General features: G+C 35.4%; 1 protein-coding gene across 3 annotated transcripts; it reads right to left on the reverse strand.

The window, feature by feature from the left end:
• LOC108621063 (uncharacterized) lies at nucleotides 1-26147 on the reverse strand. 3 transcript variants are annotated; one of them, XM_089467332.1, is made up of 6 exons: nucleotides 25572-26146; nucleotides 20596-20738; nucleotides 4146-8305; nucleotides 3277-3373; nucleotides 870-1450; nucleotides 1-714 (listed from the first exon to the last, which is right to left on the reverse strand). In XM_089467332.1, the coding sequence occupies exons 3-6, from the start codon at nucleotides 8189-8191 to the stop codon at nucleotides 480-482; spliced, it is 4959 nt and encodes a 1652-aa protein (XP_089323458.1). In that variant the 5' UTR covers nucleotides 8192-8305; nucleotides 20596-20738; nucleotides 25572-26146; the 3' UTR covers nucleotides 1-479. The 3 variants fall into 3 exon arrangements, with proteins under 3 accessions (XP_089323458.1, XP_017873656.1, XP_089323463.1); XM_018018167.2 differs by lacking the exon at nucleotides 20596-20738; XM_089467337.1 differs by lacking the exon at nucleotides 20596-20738 and having other exon boundaries at nucleotides 518-688; nucleotides 25572-26147.
• Between the last annotated feature and the right edge of the window lie 639 nt (nucleotides 26148-26786).

A 26786-nucleotide genomic window follows, 5' to 3' on the forward strand; every position in this document is an offset into this window, starting at 1 on the left:
TTTACGCACAACATATGCCAAATATTTATTAAACATTTCATTCATATTAAAGCTTTTCCAAAATACAAAATTGCGCCAAATTAATATAAGTTCTTGTAATGCTTTAATTTAAAATAACACATATTACGCAATATTAATAAAAATATAATAATAAACAAAGCCTTAATTATAAATATGCAACAGATTATACAAGAGATTTACAAATATACGAATATATCACAATAATAAAGGAATACATACAATAATCAAATGAAATTTTTGCCAGCACATGCAGGTGTATATATATCATAGATAATACCTAGGTACATAATATACTAATACATAAAGTTACTATCTAAATATATACATACACACGTATATATAGTTAGCTGTAAATATTTATAAGATATATGAACTATGACTATAATATGCATACAGCATTTCTATGTATAAGGACTTGTTCCAATGGTTTCAGCTGTCTCTCTATATAGAACAGTCTCTCAATTATCATTTGACAGATTTGTGATTTTGGTCGCATACATATTGGCCACCTTATAGATAAATTCGTATTGCTCCTTGGTCTGCACAGCGCTAGCTCGACCCCGACGCACATAGTACACCAACTGGGGTATATCCACCGAACGCTTCGGGGTCTCCAGACTCCGTATAGCCATGTCACAGGCAATGATCGTGCCGGTACGGCCCGTACCTGGGGAGCAGTGAACTGTTAGCGGTCTAAAACAAAGAATGAGAAACACACACAAGGAATGAAAAACAGATACAATTAACAATGGACAGCAACAATTAACGTCAATCAATGAGACATAAACAAACAAGACTCACATAATTGACAAATGGATTTTGTTTTGCTCTTGTCTCTGTCTACTCACCCCTGCTGACTGCGCGGTGTCCTGTTGGCCACATTGCCGTTAATCTCGTTGCTCGATGTGCTGGACGCTTCCTCCTGAGCAGCCGTCGCATTGGCCTCCTCTGCCTTCGCCTGTTGCCCCTCCAGCGATTTTAGCGTCAGCGTGGAGGACTTCTCATGCTTCAGTTCATTGGCCTGCTCCAAAGCATACGATTTAAGGGAGGATCGTGCCTCGAGCAGCATCGCAATGAGGGGCGCCTCATCTTGGGGTACACCCGTCTCGGGCCATTTGTACCAATAGTGGGTCAACTCACGGCACTCGGCACCATCCACACGCTTTAGCATTAGAGTTGAGATCGCGTACTTGTCCTTGACTTCGCGATGCTTCAATGTCACCTGGAAGTCTCCATAACTGCTGTGATTATCCAGTGTAACCGATGGCGGTAAATACTCGGCACAACGCTCAATGCCATTCTCGGTGAGATCGGTCGCTTGGACAATGACACGGGATTGCTGCTCCCAGATCATACGCCAAAAGTCGCTCGTAGTGCTCACCAGGGGCGCTTGGCAGGCAATATAATAGTTGGGCGCATCGCGCGGTCCCTGCAAGTGTAACAGAGAAAGTGAATGGTTAACATTATGTTAATAGATATGAAAGATTAACTACATCACTTAATGCCTAACTTAACAGATGAGCGAACATTTACTGTCGATGACATAACAGTTATAGCTTGCGCTCCCACTCTCCACTCTCCACTCTGCTCTCTGCTTATGTGTGCGTGCACTTCATTACGGTCTTTTAATTACGCTCTCTTTTGTTTGCTCGTGTGCATGCGTCATTGAATGGCTGCCATTGAGCTGCGCGCGCGCTCTTTTGATAAATTACTTTACTTTTGCTATTCTATACACAACACACATGCATGCAATTGTGTATGTATCCATAAATGTGATTATGCATGTATACAAACGCAAATCACAGCGTGCTGGGTTTGTTGCTACTTTTTAAAGGCTTAGCTAGCATCAATTCCAATACATACAAATGCATTAACTAATAAATTTGCTTATATTTCCCTCTCTTTCCCTCTCTATCGAACTAGGCTCTTTCTCGCTTGCAGCCTATTTGGCTGAATGCACTTGGGCAATGCCTGAACACGCAGCGCGTCACGCGTCAATGCCGCAGCGCATTTGCTTGTTTGATTTTTAATTGATCTCTGGAATACCCTAAACATTCAATGCAGCATAACAGCTTAGGCATTTGCTTAGACAGCAAAAATATTAAAAATTTGCTGGCAAAGTTGACTCACTTTTTGATTTATTATTATTTTGTTTTTGCTATCGACAGTTATCGTAAACATTCTGATAGCTAAAATCACGCCTCGTTAATTACGATCAATAAATTGACAATTGACAATTGATAACATAACAGCAGCAAAATACTTCATTTTGATATTGCAATGAGCTTAAAAATATATTTAAAGTTTCATTTTAAAACAAAATCATAGTTTAGATGATTCTGTGCCTATACAAAAGGCAAAGTATAAATTGGTTCGCTTTAGGCAGTTGAAGTATTTATGTACATATGTATGTATGTACGTAACTAGCTCTAACTCTAATCTAATCGAATCATTTGCAGGGCTATTAACTGCTCAGTAGGATATTTACACTTCGTTGTGCACCCATCAAACTTTCCCTCCTATTAAGATTATGCATAATGCTATTTTCCATATTTTTGTTATTATTATTTTTGTTTCTTTGTTTTGCACTAAACTCATTTGCTTACAACAGGCCATGCAACAAAGAGGCTGAAACAGTTTTCTTGGCACTTGGCTAATCTCATGGGCCGTATAATTATGCCCCCCCTCTCATAAGACTCGCCGCTGCACAAGCACACGTCATGCAAGGCTAGACGCGATGGCAGCTCTGTTCAGTACCGTTGTAAGATTAAGGCACACACACACACACACACACACCCATAAACACATAAATACACGCACACATACACAGTCACCGCCCACACACATGTGAGAAAGTTGTTGCTGCGGCTGTGGGAGGCAGCTCTTGATTGTTTTATATACCCTGTAATCGCTGTATTGACTGGACAAGGGTATATTTCTTTTTGTTAATCATATATTACTCATACGAACTTCTTTAAATAGTCCTCTAAAAGTGTAAAAACAATAATCCCAAATGTTGTTCGTGGCTCAAAGAATAATATCCTACTCCTATACCCCTTTGTTAAAGTCCTTATATTTAATTATATAAACATATTGTTAAACAAATAGTTGATATAATTCAAATAGAAAAACCAATAAATTTTGATTAGATTAGATAAGATTGGCGCTGCGTACAGGGTATCCTCTATTCGGATTTGTAATTGATTTCGATAGCTTATTTATTGCTTAGTTAGGAGATCCATTCGTCTGACTTACCCGCACATAATTGGCATTAATGTATTCCGTTTTGTCATCATCACCCTGGCGCTGGAGCACCACCCGAGTCTCAGGAAGCGGAATTACGTTAGCGTAGCTGCGGTTCCAAGTTTGAGGTTACGACGTTTCAGCGTGAGTAACAAGTCAATGATCCATTCCAATATTTTATATATTCATTGAGTTACAAAAAGAGTACATACATATATAAGTATATATAAGTATATAAATATAAATATAATATACAAACAGATATAATTTTTTACATATAATAATAAATCAATAATAAACATAATTTATATTTAGTATCTTCAACCTTCACATGAGATATTTTATGAGAGTATTTATATTTTCTATAGATAACTTTTCTAAAAGGCAACTTGAACTTGCAAACATGAATGTTTTTTGTTAATGTAAACGCATTTGATAAGATAAGAAACGAGATAATTTTTAGTGTACTTTGTGAGATATTTTTGAGAGCTGCTTAAAAACACTCGAAGTCAACTAAAATCATTTAGATTTATTTTCGTTTAAGTTTTTATTCCATTCACTACAATTGAATTAGCTGCACAGACTATTTATTCATTCTCTTCTGTTACAGAGAAACAAGTTTATTCTCTGAGTGTTTTCGGGAATTAATCATTGAATTTATACCTTTCACTTTCTATTCGCTTCCTTACTCATCCTAACAGTTAACGTATTCTTCATCATTTAATTCTATTTATAATGAGAAAGAATGAATGCATGCTCTTAATCACATACAGTCTCTCTTCTTAATCCTAATATTCTGATCAATGCTTTACTTTCGCGTTTTTCATATTCCCCCATCATAACCCTTATCCAATTCCACCCATTTGTTTTTATTAACGTACCGATTTTTATCCTCACATCCCGCTGGCACCTCATCGGCCCGCGCAATAATCTGCGGCACATCCCGGAACTCCTCAAATATACTCGAGCGCCTCTCCAGAAACTTGCCCAGCTCCGTGGCACTGAGCAAATTATGCCGCAGCGAGGGATCATCGAAGGCGGCATTGCCATAAGTTCGTTTCGAGGCACGCAAATCGCGACCCTTGCGTCGCACGCTGCCCAACACAGAAACGTTGTCCAGGGAGTAGGCGTCCAAGCTGACTGGACGACAGCGTTGGCTGTAGGACATCTGCTTTTGACGTTTACGCATCAAGTAGAGGAAGGCAACAAGAAGGATTAGGGCCACAACGCCAATAACGCTAACAGTGATGGCAATAATGACGTTAACATCGGTGCCAGTGTTGCCGTGCGGCTGTTGCATGTTATGAGTCACATCGGTGGGCGATTGTGATGGCAATAACATGGGGTTGCTGGTGGTTAATTCATCAGGCAGCATACTGTTATTGTGGCTGTGAATGCTAACGTTAGTGGCGCTGCTAGAGCTGTAAATGGGCTCTGATGTCGTTGTTGCTTCTGTTGCTTCTTTGGCTGGTGTTGTGATTGTTGTTGTGGGTGTTGCTATTGTTGTTGTGGTGCTGTCATCTAGTAAACTTATAAAAGGCTCCTCTGTGGTGGTTGACGTTATTGGCAGCTGCTGCGTAACAGTTGCCACAGTGCCTACTGTTGCTTCTGTTGTTGTCGTTGTTGTTGTTGCATTCGCCATTTTTGTTTTACTTAGCAACTGTTGCTCAGTGACACTTTCATGTTCAATTTGCTGCCGCTTATCTTCATTATCATCGCTGTCCACATTGTAAAGCTCAACAGTGGAAGGAGTTGTAGGTGCTACTTTTGTTACCAGCACATTAACAGCAGCCGTCTCTGTTGATCCTGCTGAGCTAACAGTAGTATGAATAGTAGTAGGTATTGCTGTTGTTGATGTTGTGGTTGCTACTGTTTCGCCAATGTTATTCGTTTCCAACAATGTCTCCTGCACATTCAGTTTACTATTAGACTTGACATCTGTTAAGAGCGGTATGTTTGTTGTAGTTGTTGTTGTAGTGGCACTACTGTTATTATTGATATGAAGTTCTGGAATTTTGTCAGCGCTGTTATTGATTGGCTGAGCTGCACTGTCACTGTTATTGTGTTTGCCCTCACTGCTCTCACTGCTATTTTCAATTAATAAATTATTATTGTCTTTTGTCACATTTTTAACTGTAATTGTTTCTAAATTGACTTCATTGCTAATTTGGACGATTTCCGTTGGCTCTGGCGTTGGCGTTGCCAAAGTTGTTGTTATTGCTAATTGTTCCTCGAGTAAAATTCGCGGTGTCGGCGTCGGCGCTGACGTTGGCGTTAACTTTTGCGTCGCCGTCCTCAACGTCGTTGTTGTGCTCGCTTCGCCAGCTGTTCGCATACTAACTGTTATTGGCTGTCGCTCGGTCGTTGAGACTGTTGAGACGGCGGCGGAGACGTTTATGACGTCGTCGTCGTCGTCGTCGCCTCTGTTTCTCTCGCTGTCGACATTGTTGCTTTTATCGCCGTTTTCATTATTTGTATTTGCCGTCGCTTTCATTGCCAATTCGCTCGCATTGCGGGTGTCGTTCAACGCACTTGGCAAAGCTGTTGAAGCAGTTGTTGTCGTTGTAGTAGTAGTAGTTGTTGTTGTTGCTGCTGCTGTTGTTGCTCTTGTTGCAGGCTGCTCGGTCACAGCTGTTGGCGGCGCAGCAGGTGTCGTCGGTATTGTTGCAGCTGTCTCTGGCTCTGCCGTTGTTGTTGTTGTCATCACTGTTATTGCAGGCTCTGTTATCACAGCAACATCATCAAGCTTTGTCGACTCTGTTGACGTTGACTGCGCAGCTGTGTTCGCTGTTTGTGTTGTAGCGTCCTCTTTTGTTGGTGCAGATGTTAATGTTGGCTGCTCTGTGCTGTTGGCTGTTAGCTCCTCTTCATTTATTGTCTCATTTACTTTTGAGGTAAGCTTTTCCAGTTCTGTTAACTTTGTCTGTGCAGTTGGATTCACCTCTGTTTCGCCGGATTTGGAGATAGGCTTCGCCAGTTCTGTCAATGATGGCTGCGCAGTTGGATTCGCCTGCGTTTCGTTGGCTGTTAACTCAACTTCATCTATTGTCTCATTCATTTTTAAGGTAAGCTTTGCGAGTTCTGTTAACGCTGGCTGCGCAGTTGCATTCACCTCTGTTTTGCCTGATTTTGAGCTAAGCTCTGCCAGTTCTGTTAATGATGGCTGCGCAGTTGCATTCCCTGTTATTATTTCCTCATATTCAACTAGTTTTGACTTATTATTTTCCAGTTCTATTAACGCTAACTGCGCGGGCTGTGTAGTTGTCTCTGTTGTAATAATATCGAAATTGTCTTTTATTGCAGTTTTTATCTCTGGCTGTGCAGATACTATTGCTGTACCTGATGCTAAATCAGGCTTTGCATAGAAAGCTGCCATTAGCTGATCTGTTGGGTCAGAATCATCCCCTGTTGCTGTTGGGGCAGCTGTTACAGCGCTGTTAGCTGGTGTTGCCATCTCTGTCTCGGCTAACGTAGCATCCAGTTTCAATGTTGTCGCCTGCGTTGCCGCCTCCGTTGCATCAAGCGTTGTGCTCATCGTAAGCTCTGTTCGATTCTCTTGACTAGTCTGCATTAACATTATCTGTTGCCAGTCTAACAGATTTTTCTCCTTATGCTGCTCGGTTTGGTTCTGCTGCTGCAGCTCGACTTCATTTGCCAGCTCTGTAGGCGCTATAGTAGTTGATGTTGTTGTTGTTGTTGGCACCATTTTCATGGCTGCCAAGCTCCACACCTCGGCCGCATTCGGCAGCGTCAGCTGCTGCGCATTTGTCGAATTGTCGCTGATGAACTTCGCACGTTTCTCGTGCTGCGGTTGCATCTTCACCTGCTCTTCTTCGATAACATTTTCATGCGAAGCACTGGGCGCAACTGTGACGCCAGCGTGCAGCAGCGCAGCCAACAACTGCGGCGTTGATGTGGTTGTTATTGTTGTTTTCATGGGCAGTGCACGCAGCTTCATGGGTGTCACAGCCAAGACTACCAGACTTTCAGTGCTGCTGGCGAACTGCATGGCTCGTGCATGATCTTCGCCACGCTGTGTCGTTGCTGCAGTTGTTGTTGTTGTTGTTGTTGAAGCAGCAGTTGACGATTCTTTCAATTGTTGATCTTGAGATTTGAGCTGATCCTGCATTTGTACAGTCGGCGTCTCTGTTGTTACATTCAACTGTTGCTTTGCTACGCTCTCTGTTGTAATATTTATTGAGCTCTGTTGCTGCATGCCACTGTTAACTGGCTGTTGCTCTGACTGCTCCTCCAACTGCCTAACAGTTCCAGCATTCTCTTTCTCTGCTAAGGTTAACAGAACATTGCTGTAGTTCCCGTTAGTTACAGATTGCTGCTGATTAACTGCCTGGCTCCCTGTTGAACTGCTGTTTACAGGCAGCGGGCCCAGTTCATTTGTTAACAATGTTATCTGCTTGGGCACTTCTGTTGTTGTTGTTGTACTCAGCTGCAATTGCGCCGCTAACTCGGCTTCGACCATGCTTTTGCTTAGAATTGTTGTTGCTGCTGTTGTCGTCTCCGATCCGCTCGCACTTTCACTGTTTCGCTGAACAATGTCAGGGTCAGTCGTATGGGCATCCACGCCCATATCCCCCACCTGGGAGGTTTCTCTTTTTACAAGAAAACGTGACTGCACGGGCGTCGCCGTCGCCGTCGCAGCCCAAAGCGTCAACTGTAAGAGCAGCAGCAACGGTAGCGACAGCGAACAGCCGCCTCTGGCCCTGTGGCGTGACAGAGAGCCGCTGTCTAGACGCATATTGGGGACTCGCTTGCACTCACAATTGAAATTGGCTCTTGACAATTGTTGCTGCAATTTTGGTGGTTGTTCTCCTGCTGCTGTTGCTGCTTCCTCTTCTTTGGCTGCTTTGCTTAAAGCTTTAGAAACGCTTGCTGTTGTTGTTATTGTTATTGTTGTGGCTTTGTGCATTTATGTGCCCATTTTACGCTCTTTGTTGTTGTTGTTGTTGCAATAGTTTTAGTTATTTGCGTATTTTGTTTTCGTTTCACGTTTCCATTTTGCAATTATTGCAATGAGCGCGACCTGTAAGAAGGCGAAAATAATAAACATAAATTAGCAATAGAATTGACAATCATTTTTAAAATTACATCTGATTTTATCTAAGTACTTCTCTCGCTCTTTAAGGTCAGATGAGTTTAACTATTCCAAAGAAAGTGAACAATAACTAAAATGAAAGTAAACCTAAATAATTTTCCTAGTACACGGATTTAGTCAAGAAATTTCTTGATAAACGTTTATAATGTCATTAGGCCACGTTTGAAATGTGCCTGAACTAAGCCATAATTAGATGCAAGTTCCCTAAGCGTCGCCTAAGTTCAAGGTTAAGAGGCATAAACAAATGGGTCAAGTGAAAGGAAAATCAAAGAAAATGTTAAGGTGGGGCTGTTCTAATTATACTTTTTCAGTCGCTTAAATATAGATTGTAGGTGTGTAAGAATGTTATAAATTATACTATACCAATACTTATAAAATAGTATAATTTGCATACTTTATTAAATATATAAATTAATAAATTGCGTCATCAGTGTAAATAGAGAGTATCGAAGAAAATCCATCTACATGAAAACTCTTGCTCTTTGTTAAAAATCGTTTACGAATACCTAATCAATTTAATCAGGCCAAATAACAATAGGAGCTTAGTTAATCGTAACATTTCCTAACAGCCGATTGCTCATCATCATTAGAATAACTAATTCCCATTTAGAAAACAGTTTGGTTAATGCCGAAAACTACTTTCCTTAATAGTTTCACACAGAGTTTCAGCGTGAATGTGAATAGCTAATAGCTAATATATCACTATATAGTGATAACACGATCTTAACTATGGCAAACAATACCTCAAAAGTTCAGTGCACTGCAATTTGACTATTGATGAAATGAAATCAAATCAAATCAACTAAAATGGATCAAGTAGTGTTGGGGTTCATTCAACTGCGACTTGCACGCAATATCCATTTCAATGCAAAGGCTTCCCCCAATAAAGTTCATCGTCTCTCATATGAAGCAATAATAACTATTCCAAAGTGTTTGTATATAGGGCCAGTCAGTTGAATAGTTATATGTGTATATGTATACATATATATACATTTATGTATATATATATTGTATATATGTTTCTGTTGACTATATTGGGGGCTGGTTTCATTCACCATTCACCATGGTTATTCGTGGCTTTGTTATCTACCGATTCGCCCGATGTCATGTCAATAATGCATGCAACGGCTCCCGGATTCCCTTGTCACGAGGTGAGTCTACCCAAAGGGCCTAAACGGCTTGGCAATTAACGTTAAAAGCAACTGCTGCACCGTGGAATAGTCGCTTATGTAGTAAAAAGTAAAAAAATAACAAAATAAAAAGTTACAGAGCATTTGGAAAATTATATTCTTTAATAAACATTGAAAAAATAATGTAGTATTTAAAACGTAATGCTTAACAACTACTGCACAGTGGTGCTGAAAATTAGCTAACTTCAATAATATTTGAGGTATTGAAATATGCAAACATTTTATTTTATTTTTTTATATTTACTACTGTTTATTTACCATTTGCATATATATTATAAAAATGTATAGTTTTCATTTATATAAATATTTTATCTATTTTGTTTTTATTTATTTTTGTATATTCATATATTATTAAAATATTGTGGGTATATTTAATAAATATTTTAGATTTTATTTTATATATTTTATATATATTTTTTGTAATATATTTGTAAATTAAATATTTATTTGCGAACCAATGTGCTTCAGTTTCATGTTTGAGGTGTGTTTTGAGAGCTCAGGTGTGTCAAGGGTGTTTTCAAGCCAGCACATGGATTCGTAGTGTGCGCCTGAGCATGCAAATATTTACATATACATATTTATTTATATTTATATTATATACAGTTTTCAGCAGTTGTGCAGTTTTTTACAACAAATATAAACAAATTCCACGGCACAGAAGCTCATAAATAAATGTGTAAAAAAATGTTTTGGGTATCAACTCTGATTGCTTACTAAGCCTTAAAATGAACTCTTTGAGATAAGATAAAAAAAAAAAAAGAATTTTGTAATACTTGTTTTTTTAAATATTTTTTTTATTCTGAATGTCAACTGTTGCTGCTGATAAGAAGAAACGGTATATATGTTATGATTGGAGGCCGTTAAAAGGTCTGTCCACTAAGTGGACAAGGCAAAACATTACTTTTAAGAAGTATCCATGGCAATAGCCAAACTAATATAATGGAATTCAGTTTGCATCTGCAAATATCATAAATCTATAAAAAATGTAAGTAAACATATTTGCATTAAATATGCAAACTCAGATAAAGTAAAATACAAATGCTTATCGTAAAGCTTTAGCGGAATGCGTATACCACATATTAAGCATATCGGCAGCATTATTTATATTATTTCAATGAACTATTCATATATTTTTATTGATTTGTTGTCACATTCGACTCAGAATATTTATCTCATTTATATTTATCTAAAATAAAAATAGTTAAAGTAAAAGAAGTATTATTTAATATGAAAAAAAAAAAAAAAAAATACTATTGGAATACGATGTATCTCATCGTATTCCAATAGTATTTTTTTTTTTTTGAGTTTAGAAATTTATTAATATGCAAAATCATAGCATACTTTTAGGCTTAACCGAAATCATATCGAAAGTTATTTCAAATTAACAGAAAAATGGTTGACTTCAATTTGTTTTTATTAAAAAAAAAAGAGAAGTTTCTTTCAAATATTTATTTGGTTATTATAGCTTAAATCTAAACAAAAATTTAGTATGTATTAATTGTTTTTAAATGAAATCAAAAATTGGGCTTAAATCAGTTTGAACCAATAAATTAAAAAAAAAAAATAATGTTTAATAAAAAATTTAATTTATCTTAGGTGTGTTTTTAATTTACTCATTTATTTATTATTATTATTACTTTTTTTTTTTGTTTAGATTGAAGGGAAAATTTTTTTTATAATAAAACCAATTATAACTATATACAAAATTGTTAAGCAATGACGAAAGTTTAAAACAAGCTTTTAGATTTGTATGTATATTAAACAAAGTAATAAAATAATCCAATTATTATTATTATTATTACATACACATAATTGGCATATAAACTCTGAGATATTCTTCATACTGACCTACCATAATCTTACAGCACAATCGAACCATTACGTAGTTTAAATTACGAGACATAGCTGAACTATAGCCATGGGCAGAGTAAAAAAAAAAACGCTGATGAAAGAAGAGAGCGCAGAGTTTGGCTTGCAATTTGAACCCTACACTTAACCCAAATCAAAACAAGTTATAAACGTGACTCCAGCGAAATATTACAGCAAGTGCAGACCAAAAGAAATGGTAATGGAAACCCCTGAAGCAATCCGCAGACCTTAGACTAGAAGAGCTATCATTTCCGCTTCAGCAGCAACGCACTGAAGATGAACGAATGGCTTAGAATCTAGAAGGAAAAAAGTCAGCCAACAACAATATGAGAGATCTACTTATGATCGCGATGTGCTAAACCAGTTTTTGCTAAAGCTACAGCAGAGATCCACAAATGATCTTTAGTATGAAATCGATTCGCAATTAAGATGATTTCACTTCGAGTGAAACAGAAAACATTGGAAACTTGATTGATGCAAACTGTGACGATCCTCTCTAATGATCTGGCCAGAGACCTGAAACTTGTTCAGACAGTCATTCATAAGTTTGAACTGTTTCTCTGATTGATGAACAGAACGTGAGGAATTTCTTCTTCAAATGATCAGCAGGTTAAGCAAAGAGATGATCATTGATCGGTGAGCTCACAGAGTAATACAGAAAATTTGTTGTTCGACTTTACATTGAAGATCGTCTTAAAAAATTTAATTGAACTCTTGGGAACGTGAGATAATTCAGTTTGCGTGTGAGCTGCACATCTTGATCGTTGATCGTTTTTTTGAACACATTAGTAACTAAGCCCAACATATCTAACAAATGACAAAATTGTTCCACAAGAAAACAGGAATTGTTTAACTAAGCAGCGATTGTAGAGCGTTAATCTGGACAGGCTTAAGAAATAAAACAATGATTGTAATGCTGGAAAGTCTTCTTTGATGATCATTGGGAAAATGTAATGGGAGAAGCATTTTCATTCACTTACTTCTCTCCGTCTTATTCCCCACTCGCTCTGTATCTGTTTCACTCTTTGATAATCTTTGAAAAAATTTAAATCAACTCTTAAAGAACAGCAATTATTTATAATCTTTAGCCTTAATTGAAGCATTTGCCGCTTTCTTTCAGCAGCCAACTGCGGATTGCGTTACTAATCACCACTATTCACGAACCAAATCTAAAGCTAATCTAAATCTAGTATTATGCACGCACTGTGGAAATTCTAGAATCTACGAAGAATGCAGACAGTTAGGCTAGTTAATCAAAGATCTCAGAGCAGACTAATTGCTCTTGAGTATTTCATGCAGTTACACTGGCATTTAGTTAACGATAATAAATACGTAATTTTATTTTACTTCATTTTTCTGAAAGGTATTTTTTTATTTTTATTTTATTATTGTTATTGTACTTTAAAAATCAGCCAAGTGAGGAATGAAGCACATGACGTTTTATAGCGGTTGCCAGGCGATAATTATTGTACAAAGCAGGGATTCCATGTTTGCTTTTGCCATTTTCTTGTTTTGGCTTGTAATTCACAGTACGCCGAGTAAAATTATTTATAACTGTTTTGCTAGACTCTTATAATTATGAGTATGTCGAAATGTGAAACTAATTGTCTGAAAAAAAAGATGTTGACAGTTGCCCAACTTCGAAAAAGTCGAGTCGAGTTGTGGGTGGTAAAAATGCAAAAATAGAGAAGTTGTTAAAACTGCTGAGACCCAACGTGAGCTTGTTACTTATAGGGAGTACAATGGTTAGAAAACTAACAGTAAATATAAATCTAAAAGTAAAATATATAATTTGGCTATGTAGGTATAGCTTTAAGAATATTTAGTTATGTGAAGCACTTCTTAATTATGTCTAAAATGACTCTGACTATGAGCTAAAAATTATTTTTAAAAATACTCTTTGTGGACCCAAAGCTAGTTCAATTTATTCAGGCAGCAATATTTTATCTGCGATCTTTCAAGAGTCCCATATGATATATGCTAGATGCAATATTTTTGCTGCCATCTTCCAAGAGTGCTAATATGCTATATTTAGATCTATAGTAAGTTAAATTGGTTTTAATACTGCTTTTAAATTCAAAATACCATTTTAAGATTCTAGCCGCAGTCCGTTGCTCTTTTTACTAAATATTTTGTAGACAAGTATATTTATGTACTTTAAGTTTCGAGTCTGTCGCACCTTAAATAAACAAATTACTGTTTACCGATTTGCCACGCTTTTATGATTCCAAAATCTGTGACGCAAACCGGACATATCACATCGGGAACGAGCATTAAAAACATCAGCACTCGATTATAATTGGAGCTAGTTTAGCGTGTGACAGCCAATCATTATATAATATTAGAGAAATTTTAGACGAGCTTCCAATAAAATGAGAAATAACTGTATATCAACTTATTTATATTTACTTTTTATGTAGATCGATATTTCTTGCTATTTTCTATTCACACTTCAGAGCAACCTAATCACATCCCATTCATTTGGCTTCGCTCTTGGATGACTCATTTGCATGACATTTGCTTATATCACGCAGTCGAGGGAAATCAAATCTCTGTTCATTGATGTATACATACATATCTTTTTTTTTTTTGGGCCCTCGGGCTGAACTTTCAACGTAATTAAAATAGAAATCAAAATAATAGAAGAAACAAAAAAACATATTCACAAATTCATAATATGCCAATAAATACCAACAAATGTTGACCTTGCTGGCCCAACTGCTGTGGCGTTTATTGAACCAGGCAGCGATACCTCTGGCTTTTGGTAATTCTGTTTTTTATATCATTTTAGCACTTACAGCTCGCCATTGAACAGATTTGAAACATTAAATACATTTAATAGTTGTCTATTTTATTTTTGGTAAATATGACGTAGTATTGCAAAAGAAATATTCAAAATGTAAAAGAAAAAATGTTTTTTTGAGTATTGAAATAAAATTATCAATAAAATAACATAAAATATATTTCTTATATCTGTTCTATACACCCTTCCTTGCTCAATATATGAATGCAGGGTATTTATATATGCATTAGCAATTATTTCCATGAATACATCAGATGTTTGCCAGATTTTTAGCACAAGTTTGCAAATTATATTTTTTGCTAAATTAAAAGTCAAGCAATGGCAGACTTTGAAGACGCTCTGTAAATGTAATAAATAAAATATATATCTTTCGTTCATAATCAGAAATTTAATTTGAAAAAAGTTAAAAAAAAAAGACATATGAACAGTCATACATCTCTATAATTTATAACTAGAGATCCTAACAAAATGTATTTTATTTTCTATACATGTTTTGCCACTTTCGCAATTAATTATAATCAATTGAAGTATTGGGTAAACTTATACTGCTTTAGTTCCAATTACTTATAAAGCTCATGTCGAAATCAAGCTACACAAAGCCGATTGAAAAGCCGCTTAGTTTGCATCAACTACAATTGTCCGATCATAAAATGGTTTCACACAAATTGGAACCACAATAAAAGCCGCGCAAATTAAAAGCGAAAAGCAAGCAAATTTGTCCATTTCGTTAGCTCGACATATGTATGTATGTATGTATCTATGTAAGTCCGTCTGTATGCGAATTACAAGCTTTAAGACCTGAGTGGAATCATAAAGCTGACAAATGTGCGCTCTATTTAATTAACAATAGTTTGTCCCACAACTACATTCCCTGTGAATGGCAACTGACCCAAAACAAAAAAAAATAAAAAATAAATAAATAAAACACATTTACAATAAAAGTGTTATGAATGACACACAATCAAATAATAAATTACAGCATTAGGAGTAGAAAAGCATATCCGAGTAGACCAAGATATAAAAACTTTAGGCATTCGCTGTAAGTCAAAATTATATAAAAATTATAAAACAACAGAGAAATCCGATGTAGATATTATAAATTATCATAATCACAAAAAAAAAAAAACAAAAACAAAAAAAAAAAAACAAATTACGAAGAAATATGTATTAAATGATCTAACTGTATCACATTCGCTGTGAATGGCAGCTGGACCAAGCTAAGAATAATGACATATGTATACATATTTGTATATAGAAAATATTTAAAATTTTGGCATTCACTATGAATTAAAATAAAATAAAACAAAAATTATATATACTATTAAGAATATTATTAGCATATAGTCACACATAGAATTATTGCTAAGAAAATAAATAAAATAAAGTTGCATTAACTGCTCTAACTGTACCTGTGAATGGCAAATGACAAAAATATGTTATATAAATGGTTGAAAAGAGCGAAGAATTTTCGAAATAGTCTGTATGCTATGTTTATTATGGTATGATAATCAAATATTATGTTCTACTAAAAAAAGGGGAACTTTCATTGTTCCATGGGGAACAAGTGCAATGTTTATGTAATTGTTCAACTGCATTAAGGGCAATTATACAGCCGGCCGGGCGCAAACATTACCGAGCAAATGAACCTATTTCGTGTCGCATATCTCCTATGTCATATAGTAGTAGATCTATCTATCTATCTGCATTGACTACATAACGCTTGTCATTAATGTAATTGTAGTCAGTGAAAAACAAAGTCACATCGCTTGCATTTGGGGCAAATACTAAATTTGATTTAGTGAGCCAATTTGAAAACAAATTTGGGCACGCGACTTGTCAGACAGTTGTATTTATCTCCATATATATACAATATGTATATAAGAAATTACATATACATATATTCATATGTATCTATATGGTTATGGGCTGGGCCCCCATAAGTTGCATTTGGTGTGGCCAAGATTGTGATCTATGCTGCCTAATGAAATGGCAAAGTGTGGCCAAGCGGCAAACTGAAAGGCAACTTGTGCCCTGTTGCCTTTTAGGGTTGCTCTTTACATGCACGGAAAGGAGGAAATGAGCAAAGGAGTGCACACTTTGGAGGGTAGCTCCACATAGCACCAAAAATGTAATAGCTATGATAACAACTTTTATGATGGCTCAAACTACTTTAAAAACTTTATTTCATTTTATAAAATGAAAGTGTTGCCTTCAGAGAGCTTGTCCAAGTAGTTTCATTAATGTTATGTAAAATGCCAATTAAAATATTTATTGTCATTCCATGATTAATCCAACATGCTCTCTTCACATATCCACTTGGACTAGCCTTGTCGCCAAGCTGTCACATTCAATCAATTGAAGGACAAGAGCTATTCAATCAACAATCATTTACACACCCACAACAATCAGCAAACAAAAATAAACCTTTTCAGGTGACCAAAATAAACTACAAATTGGAACAACAACTAAACCAACAACAGCATCGATAATAGCAACAACAATTACCCACTTGTTACATGTGGATTCGGAGGCAACTAATTCGTAAATCGTTGCCCTTTTTACGTGGCCAATTTGAATGTCACGAAATTGAAAAGCATTTGGTAAAGAGGGCTACCGCTTGCTGTGGGCAATTTTCAACAGTTTTTGATCAAAAATATTTGTGCCAACTATAATACTAATGCAGATAATACTTGTTCAATATTTCATAATTGTCGCATTAGTATTGCTTTAATTCTCATACACTTAGTGCGGTACGAAAGGTAAGATCATTTAAGTATTCTTATAAATAATTAGCTATAAAGTATTAAAAGTGAGGGTATGTACTAGAAGAGTTAGAGTGAGATGAGTGTTTGTTGTATTGATTTTTCAGTATGGACTATATTAACATATGGTTTAATCTGTTGGGATTTCATCCCCCTATTACCCCCGTTCTGTGGACTGTGATTTTTTAGTTAGGTACGAAACAGCTGTTCTCTAAATGAAGCTCCGTAACTCTAAATTGCTTAAATCAATGAATAAAATAAATTAATTATATTTCAATTATAATACGCCCAGTCAAATCCAAAGCAAGAAATATATTTTTAAGTCTTTTTTATTCGCTACACTTCCTTTTCTTTTTGATGTAATTCGCTGCAATAATTATACATATATATGTAAATATTATACCAAAGTCAATTTGAATTAATCATTTTTTTTAGTAATAATTATATAGCATTTGGAATAGACATCATACTTCGTTTTATTAACTATTAATTAATTAGATTTATTTCTTAATTTTCAAGATATTTTTATTTTATACACATAAATTTATTTTCTTGTTATAATTATATTAATAATAATAATAATTCATAATTATTATAATTTCATAGGATATTTTCTTTCCTAATAATTTCTCCTACATGATATCATATTTTATGTGGTTTGCCCACTGTGCAGTTCACTGAGCTATTGGATCTGCCTTTGTCGCTGGACACAATTGCACGTGTACTCGTTTTTGTTTTGCTTTGGGCTTGAACTGCATTTGTTGTTATTTTTGGGCTTTTGGCTTTTTGTTAGGAGCATAAAAAATACAACTAAAACTAAAGCCATGACGCAGTCGCACTCTGTCTGAGTCTGTCTCTGTCTGCAATGTTAGCCAAATTGAGGTTATTCCACAAACACAAGCTTAAACACGAACCGAATAACCAGATGAGTTAACATTTTAAGCCAGCTCCACAGAGTGTGAGTGTGCATATGTGTGTGAGTGTGAGTGCGAGTGTGAGTGTCGTATGTGTGCATTGGAGTTGTGACTCATGTGAGTTCATTCATTGTTGTCTTGCTTGTTGCCAACGCGCAGTTCACAGCATACAAATAAATCGTTAACTAATACGTTGTGAAAATACTTGGAAAATCCCTACGCCTTATGCAATTTCAATTAGATTGACAAGAAATTTAACAACCAAATCTGACAGAAATTCAAAATTCATCAAATAAATAATGAAATTGATTAAAGTATGAAAGTTGAATTTTTTTAAAACTTTAATGTCAACTAAATGATTTGATATTTTTGAAAAATTGAAAGTACACCAACTACGCTCAAATGTTAAAATATTTGTTGTTGTTATTGTTGTCAAGTTGTTAAATGAAAGCAAAAGTAGGCGCCGAAGCTTTTACTTTTGCTTTCTAGCTGAGCTCCGAGCATCTTACAGCAACATTTTCATGGCTAATTTTCACAGTAGCAGACAGCTGGAAAAAACAACAACAAAAAAACAAAACAAAAAAAAAAAAAAACAAGTTTTTCCCCAGACTCCGTCGCATTTTAACACATTTAAATGCCAGACCAGAGTAGGTGGGGGCGAAAGGCGACAACTTGATGCGGCCCATGTGGGCGGCATTATATAATTAAATTTAAGCCCGACTTTCATTTGCGTTCCACTCAATTGGACGATTTCTCTCACATGAAGAATATATATATATTATATTGTATATGTATATACTTTATATTATTATGTAAGTGCATATTATAGCATAGCTGTTGGGTTAGTAAATATTTCCTCAATCGGCCGAGGCGGAGCACAGTTCAAACCCCGATATATAGGAAGCTTTTGAGGGTGTCTTGATCTCACTCGAATTAATGAGCTTCTCTGTGCCAAAGCAAACTTTTTGTAGTTTTTTCTTTTTTTCAAATCAGACAGAATTAGGTGTATGACGTCTTCATATATTTGTTTTGGGTTCCTAAGAAACTTGTTTAAATATTTTCCCAGACTTTTGCAGCTCTGCCACAAAAAGAGTCAATAATTTATTGAATGAGTATATAAGCATATACATATGTCTATATAAAACTTTTTCTTCTTTTTTGGGCTTCTCTTTTATTTGGTCATTTGCCTTCTTTTCGCTTTTTGCTTTTTTGGGGTCAACGCTGTTTCGCTTTTCCTCTTCTGTTGTGGCTTTACACGCAACTTTGTCATTGCCAATGCGAAAGAAGAAACGAAATATGAAAATAAACATATATTTACATATACAAATAAATATAAATATATATATATATATTATCTTTAATTTTAATCTATGCCCCGAGTTCAAGGTTTGTTCATGTAATTGATTAGCATTCGAGCGTTAATTTTTAACTCTAACAACTCAACACCTCGAGCTTACCCCACAAGACAATAAAAATTTCCTAAATTTCAAGGGTGCTTCAATCATTCAATTATATTACTATTATAATGGATATATATATATATATCTAATATAATTAATGTTAAGACGGAAATGTGTATATATGCATGCAAGCTGTGACATCCTGTTTACACAATCTTAAGAGGATGACAACCCCAATACCAGAACAGGAGCATTTTTTAGAAGAGGGTTTAATCACAGTTATTGAAAGTTTAATTTAATTATTATATTTTATAAACTATCTATTATAAACGCAACCATATTTACATGTATATATCTTTAAAGAGAAACCTAATTAAAAATTACATTTTAAGTTAACTACGGAATATTGCCCGATTCAATAAGATAACTAACAAAGTGCGCAACAGAATATTTATTAACAACAATGAATTGAACAATCTAATTTGCATTTTCAGTAATCAGTATTCAGCTATAAAGTATTATACGTATATCTTACATATGTATATCATACGATCTGTGTAATGCGCGATTCCGACTGATAGCAAATGTCAGTCAGTCTCGCTTGCTAATTGATCATAAAAAGCATGTATGTATATATACAGACAGATATTCGACTATATATAATAATTATTATTATCGCAAATGCATAATAAATTGTGTGGGTTTTGCCACGATTGGGCCAACTGTTTCTGTTGCCCGACTTCTGTGGCTAAAATAAATGAGTTTAAAAACTGGTTTTTATGTCGAGATAAATAGAAATTCAAGCGAACTCCATATGCCAACTGTTTTCCTATATCTATCTTAAGTTCGGGGAATTTTTCGCGGCGGGCACAAAGGGCACACCATAAACAATAAACAAACAAAAGCCAAAAACCGCATAGAGAACTCTGAGATACAAAATTCTATTTTAATAATAATTTAAGTAAGATTTTCAAGTGTGAAATGGGTGGCACGTGATAAGCTGTATAACCGTAAATGATTATAATATATGCGAGGGAGTGCACTGAAAGAAAATCAACATTTTGTGTATAATTATCTAACTGTTTAAAAAGTTTGTCTAATTTTAAGATATAAATCATCTTTCAGAAATGCATACAGGTTATGCATTTAAATTTTATAATATGTATAATTAACTAAATTCGCTCAGTGTCAGTCGTAAGAAGTCCTATATTAAACATATAATTTACTGCTTAGCAATAAATCTGCATTTTTCTGAAAAGGAAGTCTTGCTGATGACTTACTGCCTCTTTTCGTCCAGTGTAAGCTGCTCACACCGGCTGTTTACAGCGTATGCTTTATTGTTTATTTATGATGGAAAATTGCAAGCCATATTGCACCGGGCATAGGTTGTGTGTCTTCATTGAGTGCATACGAAGAAAAGAAGCTAAAACGGAAAGTATCTAAGTGAGAAGCATAAACAAACAATGACTGTGTGTGTGTGTGTGTGTGGGTATGCGCGTGAGTGGGCTGCCCTCAATGGCCGCCTGTGAAAGGTAAACAGAGATAGTTTTTTTTTTTCTAAATGCATTTTTGTGCCAGCAGCTGTGACTAAATACACACACACGTATGCATTTAGCGACATGTGTGCAGAGGTAAATACAAAAGCCAAAACAAATGGCTTTTAGGTCGCCAGCGCCAGTTACCAGCATAAAACTAGGGCTAAACACAACAACTTCCTGCTCTATGGGCCAGGGGAGCAGGGTCGGGTTACAGTTCATGGCCGATCTGAGCAGAAAGGCAGTCAAAGATACATGTAATGCACATATAGACACACACACACACACACACATACGGTGCACGTAATTGAATTAAGTTCAATCAGTGCAAAAGTGTTTGTCGAATAATAAACTGTGCCTACAAAAAAGAACAAAATTTTCCAGAATTGAATTCATTTTTCAAGCGCTCAATAAAAGAAGATGAACTACATAGATACATATATAACTCTATACATGTCTGTATGTATATATACGTATGTATACAAGATATGCGCTTTCAGCATTTACATATATACATATTTATATATATTATAATCATATATAATTCTATAAGAGAGATTTTTGGATATATTAAAGTAAATTTAATATTTTATTTTTATTATTTTATGTAATGTTCCTCTAGCTGTCTATAGTCTTAAAATATTAAATATATACTCGTGTATGTATTATGAAATCCATTATAATATAGACAAACGTGACCTGAATAAAACCTAATCATTTGACCCATTTTACTTATTTCCAATAAAAATAAATCTTCTTCATTATTTTTTAATTATTTCTCTTCCACAACCAACTAATTATGCTATTCAAAGCCATATAATCTGATGACTCAAAGAATCATATAATCCACGGTAATTTTGTTGAAAATACGAATTGACATTCGAATGCAGTGTAAGATGAAGCTCAGAATAAGGAAAAGAAAACAGAACTGACAGTGGATATCAACACAGAAACTGAAAACTGAATGTGTGGGTACTTTAATAGAATTATTCATACACACACACACACACACAGTCTCTCTCTTTTTAAAGCTGTCTGGTGTCTGACAACAACTACAATTTACTTCCTATAACGAGTTAACTAACAAGTTAAGCGTTCGTTGCCTTTTCCATATGTAACTATTAAAAAGCGCTTGTCAACAAAATAATTAAGCTCTTAATTGAATTAACCTGCTCAAGAAGCATCTTCAACAACTAACAGTAAATTAATATTATCAAATTAAGAAAAGAAAAGAAAGAACTTGAAAGACTTTAAACAATAGGCTTTACTCACAGGTAGACAAAACTTCTAAAGCGAAGTTCCTGGAAACTCACTAACGGGTTTAAAAGCTTAGCTTGAACGTATAATTCAGGCATTGTCTACACATCATATAGAAATAATATACTACCCCTAAAATAAAAGAAAAACAGATTTTGTTTCGAACTTTCGTTTTACATTGAATCAATACAAATTTTGAATTAAAAGAAATGCAATAATACCTCTCTACTCAATATATAGCTTAAAATTACACAGCCCAACTGCAATTAGTAATAGAGTTTAATTTACATTTTACATATGTATATATCTGCACTGTTATTATTTTTTATATTCATTTAAATCTTTGAGCATTTGCTTATTCGTTGTTAAAAGATTGATCAAAATTGATTTATCTATATTTTTATATGGAAAATCAGATTTATGAGAAGTATATAACAGGCAAAAGGAATCATCGCAGACTCCATAAAGTATATATATTCTTTAATAGGGCGACCAGCACGTCAATCTCAGGACATATTAAAGCTAGAGAGGTCAAATTTTGCATGCATACGCAGTACGTGTTTATCATATATTTTCGATAACTCATCCGATATATTTTTTTATCGAAAACAATCGAAAAATTGATTTTGTTTTTTATTTTAATACTATTAGATCCGGAGACTTCAGATTTACTATGCATATACATTTGATGAATACGAAGATTTTGTAACAGAAATTTTATTCACAATTAAATTGCAAAGTTTTCAAATAATTTAATTATTTTCTTTAAAATATCCTCTTTATCTATGACTGTAGTATTCACATTTAAATATCGCGCTTAATTAGCAAATATTTAAAAAGTTTTCTTATTCAGCGTGGCTCACCGCAGATAATCAAAAAGCAATTTTCCATGTGCTGATTGCTGATTGCAAAATGCACAAAAAGAAATATTTAACAAAAAATAAACTCTAACTCCAACCGCAAACGGTTTTGTAAGAAGAAGTCTACAAATACAACCGAATACGAGACAATGGACACACAGAGATGCAAAATAAGAAGCAGAAAAAAAGGGAGAAGAAGATAAAGAATACGAAATGACAGCGACAGAAACATACACAGCCATAGGTCAGGTCTGTGGGTCTGCAGGGCAACCTTAATGCAGTGCGATGCGATTAAGAGGTCCGACTCACACGGCTCGAAACAGTGTTGAATAACGCCCACAGAGCTCAAAGCAGAGACCGAAGCGAAATTTAAACAAATTTGGAGTCATTAAGCGACAATTTTGTTACTTAAGAGGTAACTAATTAGATAACATTTAAATGCTTAATTGTAATTAATTGCTTAGTTTTTAGAATGTTAACAATAGAAGGAAATTTTCCTCTCAGCAAGAGATAAAGTTAATACTAAAAGGTTTTTTTCAAGACCTGAATTTTGAAAAAAAAATTAATAGTTTGAGTTATTTGATAAACGACTAATTTCTTTATGTTGGGAAACTTTATTATTATATTAATAGTTATTAGTTAATGCAACAATTAATTATTGTATGTTCAATTAAGTTAGTAATTATAACATAATCGCTCTTAATCGTTGAAGTTCCATTAAATAATGTTTGAATATATGCAGTTTTCAGTCAGCTTTGTACCACTGTGCCCTAGGCTGTAAAACCTCTAGCGAGGTACTGCTCGCATCTCCAATCGCTGTGTGACTTAACCAGCGGGGAAGGTCATAAAACAAAAGCCTTAACTTGTGCTAAGAGCTGCATTTAAAACGTGGCTACGACTGAGACGATGTCTATTTGTCTCCATATATATATGTACACCTATACATATACAAATTTATGGCTATTGCTGCAGTGAATGCAAAGCCAATCCATGCAAAATCGAAAACCTCAGGCGAAGGTTGCGACTCGAGCGCCTTTGCCACATCATGTTGCAAGTTGCAAGTTGTAAGTTGTTATTTTTTCCACATTTTTTAATTAGAGACAATCAGCAAAGTCAACAAATGCATTATGCATAATGCATTTAGCATTTGCAACATAAATTGTTAATAATGGGCCTCAGGGCTTCTATAGGGAGAAAACATTTTGAATGCCAAATGAGTTAAGAGGGAGCTGATATAAAATATCCAAAGCCCCAACCCAAAATCCAATGTTGACTTCCATGGAATGTCGTCGATTCGAGTCCCAGAACGCGTTTACCTATAAACCGGTTTACAAATATATACACATACGTATATATTTATAAATTGATGTGTATAAATGTAGCATAAGATTAGGTAGCTTATGATTGTTATTTACGTTCAAGTATTTTATAAGGTTTGGGTCGAAATCTGTTGCGAGTCTCTCGCTCTCCGACTTGGACTCGGACTCGGATTCGAACGCAGAGGTTCGAGCCGCTCCGTAGATAAGCGTTGCTAACGCTGCGTTTGCTCTCTGTGAGTCACGTTCTGCACTTTTTCGGGTCTCACTTTTTCGAGACGTGCCCCGACTTGTGTGTAGTTTCTTCTGCTTCTTTGCTTTTGATTGGGTAACAATCGACATAGAGAACTAAGAGAAACGAAGAAATGGCAAAACAGCGTGAGCATTCGCATGGTGAACTATGAGATAACCGATAATGGTTTTCTATATTTATGCTCAAGTTTGAAATAGAAGCCCCATAAGAGGGACTAATGGTATTTATCTGTATAAGACGTTCCATATTCAAAGAATTTGAATTTCTACATATTTATTATTCCTACTCTGATTCTTCCATATTGTATGAATATTCGAAGTTTTCCAACAAATATAATATATTTCTTGTTTATTTTTTTCCCTACATTTATTTTAAATAACTAATTATTTTACATTTAAGAACCAAAAATGTTGTCAAGGATTTTTACTGCATTATAATAATTTTTGTTACCAATGTCAAGACATTGAAAAGCGTCATAAAAAATTGTACCAATCAACAATTTTAACGGATGTGCAATAAACTGGTGTCTCGAAAATAATTTTCCATAGCGAAAAAAAAAACCAACCAAATTATGGCATTTAGTGTATAAATAAATAATTGCATTGTGCGAAAAACAATTTAAGGCCCGCGGCGATTTCGACATGCCGAAAAAACGTGCTAAAAACAGCAGCCGAAACAACAAAACCAAAACTAAAGCACGGCGAAAACAGTTGGTATAATTAAAAAGGCAGCAACAACTGTAGTGGCAGTGCGGCGAATAGAAGTAGCAAAAACAACAACACCAGGCCAACGATGTTGAAAGTCGTTTTGCAAGTTTGAGCTGAGCTTTAAACTGGACAGTATACTAGTGAGGGAGTGAGAGCGAAAGAGAGAGGCGACACTTGATGGCAACTGCGCTGCCAATAGAACACCCAGAGGTGAATTACCGAAAAAAAAGGTTAAACTCATAACTGGACAATGTTTTGTCAAAGAGCGACTGAGCGAGACGACGCGAGAACGCTGACAGCGCGGCTTATGAAACAAAGCAGAACTTACCAAAAACAAAATTTAATATCTGTTATTCAGGCCGATTCCAATTGGGAAATATGGTCAGCAACACATCTGTAACTGCTCTGCCGCAACAAGCTCGTATTGAAATTTGTATTATTACTTTTTACTTATATATGTATGAACGTATTAGGTTTTCTATATTTCACACTTTCTTTTCAATTAGCACAATTAAGTGACTGATTTTATTGGCTATCAATAGCTGAACAATTTCCAATTAGCAAATAAATGGAATTTCACATACACATTCATATACATACAACAATATATTTTTAGTGTGCACTTTGTTTTCGTTTTCGTTACGTTTTCCACGCGCGCGCTTCCTGTCGCACTTGTTGTTTAGGTCGACTTTTCAATTTGAATTTCTATTACAGCTTGCTTGAACTATATACAAATCCACATACAAAAATATTTCGTGTTGGTGTATTAACAAATTCACGGCTGTTTGATTGTGGATCTTTATTTACTTTTCGAAACAGGAGATGCGCCTTGGCGAACTGTTTGCGCAGCAACAGCGAACTCACGACCGAACCGCTCAACAGCCAACACTGGAATGCGCGGCGAAAACAAAAACGCGCCGTGAGTGTTGCTAAGAGAGCAGATGAAGTTGTGACGACGGCGACGGCGACGTCGGCATCAGCGTCGGCGCTGAGAGCAACCGCAGCAAATGCAACCTGCGCATGTCCAGCGTGCATTAAGGTGCTATACTACAATAGGTGGTCAGTATGTTAATTAATGAACGCTTAAATGTTTTTTAACTTCATTTAATATTGATGCCATATATAAAACAATACTCAAGTAAAATAGTTTTTACTTTTAGTTGTTGCTTCTTGCTATGTGCTGTAATAAATCATTTTAAACCAGTTTCGTGCAGCGACGCCAACGTCGCATTTCGTCGTTGCTAACGCCAGCGCAGCGCCCATAGCGACAAAGAGCGCATGTCCAGCAGGCATTAGGGTGTTTCAAATGCTTAGTTTTTCTTGTTTTTTTTTTTTCAATTATTGCAGCTTATAATGCTTAAATATACTCAGTATGCTAGCTTTTTTGTATTATTATCTGACATATTAAGCGACGCCCGCGTCTCTGCCAGCGCCAGAGCACCAAATGCAGTGAGCAGGAAATTACACGCAATTCATTGAAGGGCGTTGCACAGTGATAAGTAAAAGTAAACGCCTCCTAAACGATGACTAGTCATTTATTATT

Source organism: Drosophila arizonae, chromosome 2, assembly GCF_054131065.1.
Source record: "Drosophila arizonae isolate 15081-1271.41 chromosome 2, UAZ_ARI_1.0, whole genome shotgun sequence".
NCBI lineage: Eukaryota > Metazoa > Arthropoda > Insecta > Diptera > Drosophilidae > Drosophila > Drosophila arizonae.